The following is a 14,637-nucleotide window of genomic DNA, read 5'->3' as shown; positions in this document are numbered from 1 at the left end:
GGTTAGTTCACTCAGGCACAAGTTATCACAGCCCCATGCGATGTATCTTTATATTGAGCCCCCGGATCTTGAAGTTACTAGACTTACATATTTCTCTTACATAGACAAAGTGACAGTTATACAGTAGAACCTAAGACAATTGTGACATCTTTGCTTCAGTCAGGTCTAATTACAACATTTTAAGGTTGCGTATATCATAACATTAGCGCAAGTGAAATACAGGTAATGGCACATAGAAGTGCAGATGCATCTTTGCTAATACACTTATGCATCCTAGCATTCAGCACTAAATCAGGCCCTGCTACAAACCCCATATAAACAGCTTATCGCCAGCACTACCACTGAGCTTATTGTCTTTTTTGGGACAAGAAATTCAGATTAAAACTCAACCATCTGCATGTGAACCACTTATTGTCCATGTATATGTATAGGCTAACATACCTCCAAACATTTGGGAGATTAGAATCCGTACATGGAGACGTGACCATGTCTACCATAGGTGTGGCCACCTCGTAGTGGGTGTGACCAAATCCATCAGCGGGCATGGTCACTTCAGCATTTTTACAAGAAAAACACTGTATTTTGCATGCAAAGGACCCACCTTCCTCTGGTGCATGTGACACCCCCGCTGCCTGGCTCTCCAGCTGCAGAAGTACAAGAGCATTTGTAGGGCATGCTGGGTAGGAGAACCCGGAGCAGGTGACCGATCTCTGGTCCAGGCAGTCCAGCACACTATCAGCGTGGCGGCATGTCTGGTTCCATAGGGGTTGGGAATGGGTGACCGGTGGTCGGGATCCCGGCGGTCAGCATGCCGACACCAAGATTCTGGCCGCCAGAATGCCAGCAGGGGGGCGAGTGCAACGAAGCTGCGCTCGCCACGCTGCAGGCTCGCCAGAGGTTCTATTCCCACTCTATGGATGTCGTGGACACACAAGAGTGGGAATAGTCCTGGGCCCCCCGCCAGCATTCTGGTGGCTGGGATCATAACTACAGTACATACCTCCAGAGGGATCCCAGCACCCTCCCCCGATGCTGCTGGCAAAATGTGTAGGCATGAATTGGATGTAGAATCTGTGAGCAGGTCTGTATTACGGTTGCATAAACAGTCTGATCTGCTGAGGATTGGACAAGTGTGTACCCAGCTTGACTCCTAAGTAAACATCCTCTGCAGGATGTACTGGAGTCCGAGATCACCAGAGGTACGGGATGCCAGATGATCTCGGACGTTTTATTAAAGGGAAAACCACTTGCAAGTCATGGTTTTGCCTTGTGTTTAAAAAATGTCCGTGATTGGCCGATCATCCCGCACCTTTGGCGATCTTAGATTCTGTTACATCCAGCTGCCTGTTTCCAATTGTCAGAATACAGCTACCATGCTTCTCTGCCGGCCACTAATTGCAACTGTTTCCTCCGTTACCTGTTCATGCACAGTTGGGTCATAGCCACAAATTGTTCTGTGTTCCTAATGCCATAATAATAATTCTAACCAATGCAATGCAAGTTGTGTCACTTTCCTTGGTAAAGAGGTAGGTGACTTTCTTTGTGAAACCTCTCTTATTATGTATAGCAAGCAGAAACAGAACATAACACAGCCAGTGACATGAATAACACAGATGAATAAACCCAGATTAAATTCATTTTCGAGCCTTTTAGGTCCAACACACTATTGCAGTAAATAACTTGCCATCTAGCAAAGTACCATTTACACTGACCAGTATCTGTTCTTACCAGTGGTTTTATTAGTATTAACAACCAATAGATAAAATAAACTCCCCACCGCTATCCTATATTCTAAATTCCAAATCAACAACCTTTTCATATGAGAACATAAGTAGTGTTGCTTGACTCAGTCTTCAGTCGCACTCTTCCTGTTTTTGACCGTTGTCTTCTACAAAACTGTACATGTCTTTGATTTGTCTGGCTGGCCACCGTCTCCTCCAGCTTGTTCTGTGCCTAGTAAAAATACAAGGGGAATGTTAATGACGGGCAGGTGGTTCTGTATCTCTGCTTCAGTAAATGCCCCCACCTTCCCTGATTTATTGTCGAGCTTGATATGTGAATTTGTATATTTACTATAAATCATGTTTAATGCTCCGTTCCCCCCTGGCACATTCTCCGTTTTCTGTTTTGACAGAACATGAAATCCAAACTATTTTATAATTCATCTCCTAACCGAACACTGAGGCATCTGAATCTGGAGCAGACAAGAGTAGTATAATGATATACTATGATTCATGTATTGCAGTGTCTGTTCACACTTACTGTATGCTTGGGTTTATGTTGTATTTTTAACAACAATTTTAAGGAAAGCTTTTCTGTATGTGGTAGCCATAATAGTGACAGCAATATACACTGCTCAAAAAAATAAAGGGAACACTAAAATAACACGTCCTAGATCTGAATGAATGAAATATTCTTATTAAATACATTGTTCTTTACATAGTTGAATGTGCTGACAACAAAATCCCACAAAAATTATCAATGGAAATCAAATTTATTAACCCATGGAGGTCTGGATTTGGAGTCACACTCAAAATTAAAGTGGAAAAACACTACAGGCTGATCCAACTTTGATGTAATGTCCTTTAAAACAAGTCAAAATGAGGCTCAGTGGTGTGTGTGTGTGGCCTCCACGTGCCTGTATGACCTCCCTACAACGCCTGGGCATGCTCCTGATGAGGTGGTCTCCTGAGGGATCTCCTCCCAGACCTGGACTAAAGCATCCGCCAACTCCTGGACAGTCTGTTGGTGGATGGAGCGAGACATGATGTCCCAGATGTGCTCAATTGGATTCAGGTCTGGGGAACGGGCGGGCCAGTGCATAGCATCAATGCCTTCGTCTTGCAGGAACTGCTGACACACTCCAGCCACATGAGGTCTAGCATTGTCTTGCATTAGGAGGAACCCAGGGCCAACCGCACCAGCATATGGTCTCACAAGGGGTCTGAGGATCTCATCTCGGTACCTAATAGCAGTCAGGCTAATTCTGGCGAGCACATGGAGGGCTGTGCGGCCCCCCAAAGAAATGCCACCCCACACCATTACTGACCCACTGCCAAACCGGTCATGCTGAGGGATGTTGCAGGCAGCAGAACGTTCTCCTTGGCGTCTCCAGACTCTGTCACATGTGCTCAGAACCTGCTTTCATCTGTGAAGAGCACAGGGCTCCAGTGGCGAATTTGCCAATCTTGGTGTTCTCTGGCAAAATGCCAAACATCCTGCACGGTGTTGGGCTGTAAGCACAACCCCCACCTGTGGATGTCGGGCCCTCATACCACCCTCATGGAGTCTGTTTCTGATCATTTGAGTAGACACATGCACATTTGTGGCTTGCTGGAGGTCATTTTGCAGGGCTCTGGCAGTGCTCCTCCTGTTCCTCCTTGCACAAAGGCGGAGGTAGCGGTCCTGCTGCTGGGTTGTTGCCCTCCTACGGCCTCCTCCACGTCTCCTGATGTACTGGCCTGTCTCCTGGTAGCGCCTCCATGCTCTGGACACTGCGCTGACAGACACAGCAAACCTTCTTGCCACAACTCGCATTGATGTGCCATCCTGGATGAGCTGCACTACCTGAGCCACTTATGTGGGTTGTAGACTCCGTCTCATGCTGCCACTAGAGTGAAAGCACCGCCAGCTTTCAAAAGTGACCAAAACATCAGCCAGAAAGCATAGGAGCTGAGAAGTGATCTGTGGTCACCACCTGCAGAAAAACTCCTTTATTGGGGGTGTCTTGCTAATTGCCTATAATTTCCACCTGTTGTCTATTCCATTTGCTCAACAGCATGTGAAATTGATTGTCAATCAGTGTTGCTTCCTAAGTGGACAGTTTGATTTCACAGAAGTGTGATTGACTTGGAGTTACATTGTGTTGTTTAAGTGTTCCCTTTATTTTTTTTGAGCAGTGTAGTTATATAAAATGTTGTAGAAAATGCTTTCTGTGGCTGTTGCTGATATTTAATAAGCACCACCAATTCTCTTAATTTATTTTTAGCTAAAAAACCTTTACTGGAAGTTGGCAAAGTGGTTAGCATTACTGCCTCACAGCTCTGAGGTCTTGGATTCAATTCCCACCAAGGCCCTAACTGTTTGGAGTTTGTATGTTCTCCCAGTGTTTGCGTTTTGTTTTCTATGGGTACTTCGGTTTCCTTCCATAATCCAAAAACATAGTGGCAGGTTTGTGTGTGTGTGTGTGTGTGTGTGTGTGTGTGTGTGTGTGTGTGTGTGTGTGTGTGTGTGTGTGGGTGGTATATTGTAAGCTCCACTGGGACAGGGACTGTTCGGAATGGCCAAATATTCTCTGTACAACACAGCAGAATGTGTGTCTGCTATATAAATACAGTAAGTGTTGATAAATAATACTGCAGTTATAATGCCTTTGCCTTCCTAAAATGCTCCTCTACCCTTCCACATTGCAATGAAATGACGTCTATACAATGTTTTATGTCTACAGGAAGAGGCACGAATGCTCATGGATGCTTGCTGCGTGTGTATTGTCATCTCCCACAGATATGTCTTCATCCAAAAACAGAGCACAGAACTGTATTATTGCAATTTATTCTCTGTGCACAAGTGAGAACAATATACTGTAGGAATTTAGAGGATGTAATCCCTTTAAATTGGTATTATTAAAGCAATTACACTGCCCAACAAAAATAATGTTTTTGTTTGGTTCCTGGGAATGTTAGTATTGATTTTGGTTATATCGGGCGTGCTAATTCCAAGTACGAATACAGTTTTTATCTATCAGCTATACTTTTTGAGCATAAAAGTTCATTACTTACACAGCCACTTGGACCGTTTCCCATAAAATGTGGGTGATATGACCGAAGAGCAAGGTGAAAGATTTCACCAGGACATTAAAACAACGTAAGGGAAGATGGGATGTACATATGATGGCAGGTTACAGCTGGAACTTACAAAGAGACTGTCCAAACAAAGTCCATTTAAGAATCTCCCACAAAAGAAGCTTCCTAAAATAATTTTCTTTTCATTTATATTTTCATTTTATTATTTTGAAGAAAAAGTGTTATTTGAGTCACTATAAGTGTTACTGTAATTTTAGTATGTTTTAATGATGTCACTAAAATATTCTAGAAAATATTTTTAGACTGTCTTTTTTCATGTTTGTGTTTTATGTGAATCATAGGCCTAATATGAAATAGGGTAACACAAATCAGACAATGTTTATACAGGTTGAGTATCCCTTATCCAAAATGCTTGGGACCAGAGGTATTTTGGATATCGGATTTTTCCGTATTTTGGAATAAATAGATACCATAAAGAGATATCATGGTGATGGGACCTAAGTCTAAGCACAGAATGCATTTATGTTTCATATACACCTTATACACACAGCCTGAAGGTCATTTTAGCCAATATTTTTTATAACTTTGTGCATTAAACAAAGTGTGTGTACATTCACAGAATTCATTTATGTTTCATATACACCTTATACACACAGCCTGAAGTTCATTTAATACAATATTTTTAATAACTTTGAGTATTAAACAAAGTTTGTGTACATTGAGCCATCAAAAAACAAAGGTTTTACTATCTCACTCTCACTCAAAAAAGTCCGTATTTCGGAATATTCCGTATTTCGGAATATTTGGATATGGGATACTCAACCTGTATCTCAAAATTTAGAGCTGATAGGCGAAAATGGGTGAGTTACTAAAGCATGTAATTTTGGGTAACGTGGCGAATCTGAGTTGCTCCTTGGTCTTCACCAGCTCATACAGCACCTCCTGCCCACCCTCACTTCTTTCCCTACTTATTGTACTTCTATCCGCTTCCTCAGTCAACTCCTTGGCCCAAAACAGCTTTTGCTGAGTGTTCCTCCATACTGGTCAGGTTCTGACTTTTCTCTACTCCCACCAACTCAAGGCAACAGTCAACGTTATCATCCCTGTCTTCCGGACAGCTTCCCAGCATCCTCCAATGAGGAAATGCATTGCCTGTGACATGACAACTTCCCTCTCAGTCCAAATGGCCCCAGCAGCACCTGTGTACAGCTCAGACCCCTACCCATCTCCATATCCCATCATCGTACATACCTCACCTACCGATAAACCCTGTCAGTTCAGACCTTTTCCATTTATGGACCGGTATTACCATGTTGTTCATAGGACTGAGAGGTCCAGAGGGAAAGGGTATCTAAAACAACCATTCCTTTATGAAACAGGCCAGCCTTGGGTACTTTGGGCAGGTCATTGCTGCTCAACATTGTTATTACTTTGTACTGTAGTTTAAATTAACAGAGTGAACTTCTAGACCTGCATTTTAAGTTGTAAGTGAAGTGTATCACTACAAAACAATTTATTCAGTCAATACGCAAGTAGGTAAAAAAATTGCTCCCATTATTTGCTGTCCCTAAATCCTTCTGTCTGCCTGAGATGTTTGTCTTGGTCACTTTCTCACAACTGTGGAAATAGTTTCCTGTCACTAATTAGTCTGTCCTCCCATGTTGCTGGGTGACTTACCGCTCCTGCCGTGCTAATACTCGATCAGGTGGCAAGCTGTCAAAGTCCGGTGCCCATGATAACTATAAAGGTCTCAGTATTTCTCGGCCTACTAGGCCGCAGTTCACTGCCAGCCAGATCCAGAGTTCTGTCTCAATCACCTGACCAGTCTAGCCAATCGTTAGTCACCCTGAGCAGTCCTGCATCACCTGATGCTGCTCAGCCAATCTTGGCTAAGCCCTGGGTATTTATTCCATCAGCTGACTCACAGAAGACGCCTGTACAATGTTTAGCCTAGTCATTACTAGGTGAAGCTAACAGTGCTCCTGCTGTTTATTCCCTGTGTATCATGCCAATGCAGTTTTGCCATTATCGGCTATAGTGACCTCCTGACCTGCTTACCATCAGCGCAGGTCATTCCTCAGGTTGCTACGGACTGTCTGCTTGCCTCACTCATTCCTGTTACCATCCATTCTGGTGTTCGGTTTTCCAGTGCTTATCCATCTGAGTGCTCCCAGTTCCTGGATTACAAGACAACCCAGTATAAAGCCTGGTAAATCCACTGTCCAGTTCTGTCACTCCAGCATTTCCGGATTACTGCATCTACTAGAGAGTGTCACATACCATTCACAGTAACTACCCAGTATCCAGCCTGGTCAAACTGCAGTTACACTCACGCTCTCTACAGAAACCATTCATCTGCCAACACCGAAGTCCCTGATGGTCCAGTGGCAGGATCTGGCACTCTCTGGGTTCGTTTCCCGGACAGGGAGGCCTACTGACTCTATTTCACATTACATATCGGGTGGTATCCTCAAGCCAGCCAGTTTCACATATTCACCAGACACTTACACAGACAAATATCCAGACCCGGGTTCACAAACAAATACAAGCGTGAGCCTCATGAATCCGGCTGAAGGCATTTGTCTACCATCAGACCTCCTGAACAATATTGTGGGACGTCTCGAGGGTCTGGAGTCTACACAGCGGCAGATGGCACAGTGTTTGCAGGAAATTTCCACCAGACAAGGTAATCATCAAGTTCCGGCTGCAGGCCCTGGTGTCTCTACCCATCCTGCATCTCCTATTGTTGCTGCGCCCAGACTTCACCTGCCTATGCCTGATAGATTTGATGGAAATTCCAAACTATGCCGTGGGTTTTAAATCCAGTGTGATGTGCACTTCACTTTACAGCCTACTAACTTCCCTTCTGGTAAAACCAAAATCGCCTATGTTGTTTCACTGTTAACTGGTTCAGTACTGGACTGGGTATCCCCATTATGGGAAAGAGCTGATCCACTACTGTCTGTGTATTCTGATTTTATTGCTACTTTCCGCAGGATCTTTGAACCTAGAAGATCAACGTCAGCATCTTTGGGCCTACTTCGGTTATGCCAGGATAGCAATACTGTAGGACAGTATGCTATTAAATTCCAGACTTTTGCTTCTGAGCTACAATGGAATGACGATGCTCTTACGGACATACTGTATTTTGGCATGAACTTTCGGATAAAGTCAAAGACGAGCTGGCGACCCAAGATCATCTTTCCAAGTTGGTGGATCTCATCTCTCTGTGTAAAAGTTTAAGTAAAAAAAATAAGTCACAGGTTATTTCTTCACTGCCTGTCAATTCTCCTGCTGTTGTTGAACCCTCACAAGTTGGCGGGTCACGTCTTTCTTCAGAGGAACGTTAGGGGCATCATCGTGTAAATCTCTGCCTACACTGTGGTGAAGCCGGACACATCACTTCCTGTATCAAGTTGATCAGGACGTTCGCTCCTAATTTCTCAAGGAGAAAAGCGATTAGGAGTAAAAAATCCCTCTCCAAAACGGGTGGTCTTCAGTATGCCAACTGTCGGGATCCCGGCGCACAGTATACCGGCGCTGGAATCCCGACAGCCGACAAACCGACACTTTTTCTCCCTCGTAGGGGTCCACAACCCCCCTGGAGGGAGAATAAAATAGCGTGGTGCGCGTAGCAAGCCCGCAAGGGGCTCATTTGTGCTCGCAACGCTATTGGTATGCCGGCGGTCGGGCTCCTGGCGCTGGTATGCTGGTCGTCGGGAGCCCGGCCGCCGGCATACCATACTACACCCCTCCAAAACAACCTGACTCTGTAATATCGGTGACTCTTCTTGTCTCCAATATACGTTACCCTCTTAGTGCTCTCTTCAACTTGAATTTTATAATGCAAGGTTATGCCACGGAACATCACATACCTACTGAGACTTTATCCCATCCGGTTTCTTTATCAGCTGTGGATGGCAGTCTCATTCCACATGGCTCCTTCACCCTGCGTACCTCAGCAGTCAAATTACAAGTAGTAGTGTTACACTCTGAGGAGATGTCATTTCTGGTAATTCCCAAGGCTACTCATTCTGTGGTATTTGGAATGTCATGGCTGCGGAAACATAACCCCCAGATTGATTGGACTACTATGCAAATTTTGTCTTGGAGAAACGACCGTTCTATTTCCTGTTTGAAGAAAGTGGTTTCCATTCGATCATCCAATTCTGCTATTACTGAGAATTTAGCATCTCAATATCATTTCTACTCTGATGTTTTTAGCAAACAAGCCACAGATATATTGCCACCTCACAGAGAATGGGACTGTCCTATAGATTTAGTCCCTGGCAAGTCACCTCCCGGTGGGCGCACTTATCCGTTATCCATACCAGAAGCCAAGGCGATGATGGAATACATCCAAGAGAACCTGAAAAAAAAGGTTTTATCCAGCCATCATCCCCTCCTGCCAGCGCAGGATTCTTCTTTATAAAAAAAAAGATGGTCACGCCTCCTCCAAGAAAAACTTTTGTCTCTCCTGATCTTCGCAAACAATTATTGTTGTGGGCTCATGCTTCCAAATTTTCTGCCCATGCAGGGTCTCAAAAGACTTTAGAATTTATCAAGAGGTCCTATTGGTGGCCTTCCGTGCGTACAGATGTTCAAGAATTTGTGTCCTCATGTACTCAGTGTGCTCAGCACAAGATTTCCCATCAGTCTCCAGTTGGTCCATTACAGCTGTTATCCATTCCATTAAGACCTTGGACGCACATATCAATGGATTTTATTACTGTGCTTCCTGCCTCCATAGGCTTTACCACCATTTGGGTCGTTGTTGACCGATTTTCAAAGATGGCACACTTTGTACCCCTGACTGGTCTACCATCTGCACCACACCTCTCTCAGCTGTTCATCTCGGAAATCTTTCGTTTGCCTTGACAGACAGAGATTGTGTCTGACAGAGGATCTTAGTTTGTTGCCCTATTCTGGCGAGCTCTTTGGTCCTCATTGCAGATTCAGTTAAAGTTTTCCACAGCTTATCACCCACAATCCAACGGACAGACTGAGAGAGTGAACCAAGATCTAGAGACTTTCCTCCATATGTACATTTCATCCTCCCAAGATGATTGGTCTGACTTTCTGCCATGGGCCGAGTTCTCCCACAATAATGCATATCACACATCTTCAGACACCACACCTTTCTTTATTGTTTATGGACATCACCCCCGAGTTCCTGAATTTCAGTCTCTTCCAGATTTTGATGTTCCAGCTGCCAAAGCATCTTTCCAGTACTTTGCTAATATATGAAAGGAGGTTCATGCCACTCTTAAAAAAATCATCTGTGCGATACAAGATTTTTGCTGACAGAAAGAGGAGGGTCATTCCCCATCTCAAAGTGGGTGACCATGTTTGGTTATCTACTCGCAACATTAGGCTCCGGGTACCATCCATGAAGTTCGCTCCTCGCTTCATTGGTCCATTCCCTATCATCAAGGTCATAAATCCAGTGGCTTACCGTCTTCAACTTCCTCCATAACTCAAGGTACCTAATTCCTTCCATATCTCTCTCCTTAAACCCCTTGTAGTCAACAGGTTCCAAACTTCTCTCCCAAGAACTCATCCAGTTAAGACTCAGAGAGGAGTAGAATTCGAAGTGGAAAGTATTGTTGATTCCCGATGTTGTTATAGAGAACTTCAGTATCTAGTCCATTGGAAGGGATACGGTCCAGAGGAGAGATCTTGGGTGAGTGCCAAAGATGTTTTTGCACCTCGTCACATTTCCAATTTTCATGTTAAATACCTAATGTCCTGAGGCCACTCCTAAAGGGGGGGGGGGGGAGGGGGGGGTACTGTCACTATTTATTCAGTCAATACGCATGAGGTAAAAAAATTGCTCTCATTATTTGCTGTCCCTAAATCCTTCTACATGAGATGTTTGTCTTGGTCACTTTCTCACAACTGTGGAAATGGTTTCCTGTCACTAATCAGTCTGTCCTCCCATGTTGCTGGGTCACTTACCGCTCCTGCCACGGTAATACCCGATCAGGTGGAAGGCTGTCAAAGTCCGGTGCCCATGATAACTATAAAGGTCTCAGTATTTCTCGGCCTACTAGGCCGCAGTTCACTGCCAGCCAGATCCAGAGTACTGTCCCAATCACCTGACCAGTCTATCCAATCGTTAGTCACCCTGAGCAGTCCTGCATCACCTGATGCTGCTCAGCCAATCTTGGCTAAGCCCTGGGTATTTATTCCATCAGCTGACTCACAGAAGACGCCTGTACAATGTCTAGCCTAGTCATTACTAGGTGAAGCTAACAGTGCTCCTGCTGTTTATTCCCTGTGTATCCTGCCGGTGCAGTTTTGCCATTATCAGCTATAGTGACCTCCTGACCTGCTTACCATCAGCGCAGGTCATTCCTCAGGTTGCACAGTCGGTTGCTACGGACTATCTGCTTGCCTCACTCATTCTTGTTACCATCCATTCCGGTGTTCGGTTTTTCGGTGCTTATCCATCTGAGTGCTCCCAGTTCCTGGATTACAATACAGCCCAGTATCAAGCCTGGTAAATCCACTGTCCAATTCTGTCACTCCAGCATTTCCGGATTACTGCATCTACTAGAGAGTGTCACATACCATTCACAGTAACTACCCAGTATCCAGCCTGGTCAAACTGCAGTTACACTCACTCTCTCTACAGAAACCATTCATCTACCAACACCGAAGTCCCTGATTGCCCAGTGGCAGGATCTGGCACTCTCTGCCAAGGCCCGGGTTAAATTCCTGGTCGGGGAGCCTTACTGACTATTTCGCATTACATATCGGGTGGTATCCTCAAGCCAGCCAGTTTCACATATTCTCCAGACACTTACATGGACAAATATCCAGACTCTGGTTCACAAACAAATACAAGCGTGACATTTCCTTCTGTAGATTCCAGATGACTATAAAAACGCAATTTGGTGGCGTTGACATTTCAATAGACAACCTCAAGGGGCGCTGTGGACGACAGTGCCATTATGTCGACGTGCATTATGTCGACATGGTCGTTAGGTCGACATGTATTAGGTCAACAGGTGAAAAGGTCAACATGAGTTTTTTTCAAATTTTTTCTTACTTAACGATCCACGTGGACTATGATTGGAACGGTAGCATGGCGAGGGGACACGGTGCACTAATTTGGGTTCCCCCTCACTTTACGGCGAAAACACCAAAAACCTCATGTCGACCTTTTGACCTGTCGACCTAGTACATGTAGACCTAATGGACATGTCGACCTATTGTCCCTGTCGACCTAATGCATGTCGACTTTCCATGGTTGACCTAATGACTGTCGACCTAAGTTGTGTCTATCCAACGACCCATACCCGGACATAATGTGTGATTGGCAGCCTCTGTGCACTCACTATTGCAGCTAATGAGAATACAATAAAGCTGTATCTGTTTTACAGTCACTAGCTTAATTGGTCATTCTTACATTCCCATTATAGTCATTCAACGAGCGCTTACTGTGTGTAACAAATGCCAGAAAAGATTTTATTCAGGTTATAGTGAGCTGGTTAGCTTGACAGTGTCATACAGAAGATCACTGGTTTTTATGAGTATTAGAGAAAGCAAAACTTTGAAAAAAGATACAGTAGATCTGTAGATATGTCCTGTATGTGTTTTCTTTATAATTCACCCTCTATATGGGTATGTTACACTGAAATCTATGGCTGATACTCTGCAGAGGAAGCTATCTGAGATCTTATAGTGTATGTTTGCCTAACCCAATATAAAATACTTCTGTTTAATGTACAATGCGATAAACAAGAGTACACCAGCTTACAAGAAGGACTCCCATCTCTCCCCCTCCGATCTGCATGAGATCTGCATCTCTTACCTACATGCATTATCTGCTCCCAATACCTGTTACAGGACTGTTTTTGGTTAGACACTCAGTGGAATGCCCTTTTTCCTGTAAGACTTTCCTCTACACTCCAAACCTTCAAGCGAAAACTCACCTCTTCAGGCAGGCTCATCAGATTCCAGAACCTCCTGATTAATGACACCATTCTACACAGTTCACACAAAATCTACATGTGTTCTCTTTCCATAATCAACCTACTAACCCATGGCCAATCTTGCTGTATGACTGGATTATATAGCTCCCTGAGCATCTATTAGACTTGCAATCTGGCTGGACCAATATGCAATATTTAGCAGCACTGTACTAGACAAGCCCCAAAGCAAATGACATAACATGCACTGCAAAGAATCTGGGTGCCGTGTGCATCCAAATGAGACCTCACCAGGGATCCCACAAACTCTACACAGGTGCTGCATGCACCCTGGGCAGCAGCACCAATCACAGCGCCCTCGTACAGCCCTGATGTGTATTCATTTCTCATGTATGACAATCCAATTTTAATATAGATTGCTTATTAGCAAGGCCCAGCTACCTCTCTGCCTGTCTATTAATACCCAGTCTCGATTTATAACTGTTCCCAGTTGTAAAGTGCAACAGAATATGCAGGTGCAAAATAAATATCTATAATAATAATAATAATAATAATAATAATGTAAAAACATGCATATAGGAATAGAAATAAAGTTCTCTGAACTGTGCACAAATTAGCATTTGTAAATTAATCAAAAGGTAGTTAATCAGTTGTGTATAATTTTTCCTGTGATGACTATGCAAAGACACATTTCATACTGTAGCTATACAATCCATTATGTGCTAAACGTGTAACCAGTCCTGTTCTTGGTGTGAAGAATTTCCCCAATATGTGCATACTTCTGTAGCATAGTTTGTAGCTATGTGATTCCTGGAAAACAATGTCTTTGGGCCTGATTCATTACGGATTGCAAATGCAAAGCTGCTCGCAGTCCTTAGCAGTGCAAATGCAGGAGGAGATGCATACCACCTCCCTTGCGATGTGATCACATATGAGATGAATACCATCGGTCGTGATATTCATTTGTGACGGCAGGCTGAGTAAGCTTCAGCCTTGCCGTTGCAGTGCGGCTTGCGGGGCCAAGGAAACTGTTTCTCGCGACACAGTCCTTGGCCTCGCCACTCCAGGAAAACGGGGGCGACATGCCCCCGTTTTCCCGAAGGCCATCCGCCCCCACCCCTGTCCCTCCCCCCAAATGCCTCTCCCTGTCAGTAAGGCAGAGGCATTCACATATCTGCGCCGCAACCACAGGACCCATTCTACACATGCAGAGAGCGGGTCCTGCGCGTGTGCAGTTTCCCCACCATTGGTAAACTGCACAAAAGATCACTTTTGCTATCCATAATGAATCACGCCCTTCATCTTTAATTCTGTTTTAGAACTCGTAGGTTCAGTATACTAGGTTGACATTCATTATGTCAACTGGGAAATGTCGACATGGAGATTGTCAGTGGTGCACATATCAGCATGTTCATCATGTTGACACATTTTGACAATGTCGATATTTCACATGTTGACGTTTCACATGTCAACATTTTATGATGCCGTCATTTTTAACTATTCTGGTGTTGACATTATGAATGTCGCCATTGTCACCGTCGACAATAATCTGTGGTAATATACAGTGAGAGAGATTTAAGAATAACACATTTGTGTGTAGAACGTAAATTGATACCTGGGGAGGAGATGTATCAAATCTTAGAGAGAGATAAGGTAGAGAGAGGTAAAGTACTAACCTGTAAGAAGCTGATTGGTTGGTACTTTAGCTCTCTCAAAGGTTGGATATATCACCCCCTTCCATTGTGTTTGAGTTATGAGAGGATATTTATAGAAACCTGGGGCACTAATAACCACAGAAAATGTGTAATATTTTGTCATTTTTTGGTACAGCTAAAAATCTGTACAAATGTGATTGGTTGCTGTGGGTTACCGCACCTTTGTACACAGTCACCTATGCA

At 44.1% G+C, this 14,637-nt stretch overlaps 1 protein-coding gene across 1 annotated transcript in view; it reads right to left on the bottom strand.

The window, feature by feature from the left end:
• Nucleotides 1-1,719: 1,719 nt before the first annotated feature.
• Nucleotides 1,720-14,637, bottom strand: part of PDE6C (phosphodiesterase 6C) — a 263,370-nt gene continuing 250,452 nt past the window's right edge. The window contains exon 22 of the mRNA XM_063962080.1: nucleotides 1,720-1,953. Within this exon, the coding sequence (XP_063818150.1) occupies nucleotides 1,889-1,953 (65 nt within the window). The 3' untranslated portion in view covers nucleotides 1,720-1,888. The remainder of the gene's footprint in view (nucleotides 1,954-14,637) is intronic.

This window comes from Pseudophryne corroboree, chromosome 3 (assembly GCF_028390025.1).
Source record: "Pseudophryne corroboree isolate aPseCor3 chromosome 3, aPseCor3.hap2, whole genome shotgun sequence".
In the NCBI taxonomy this organism is placed as follows: Eukaryota; Metazoa; Chordata; class Amphibia; order Anura; family Myobatrachidae; genus Pseudophryne; species Pseudophryne corroboree.
The sequence above is the reverse complement of the archived record's forward strand: the minus strand, read 5'-3'. Positions and strand labels throughout refer to the sequence as shown.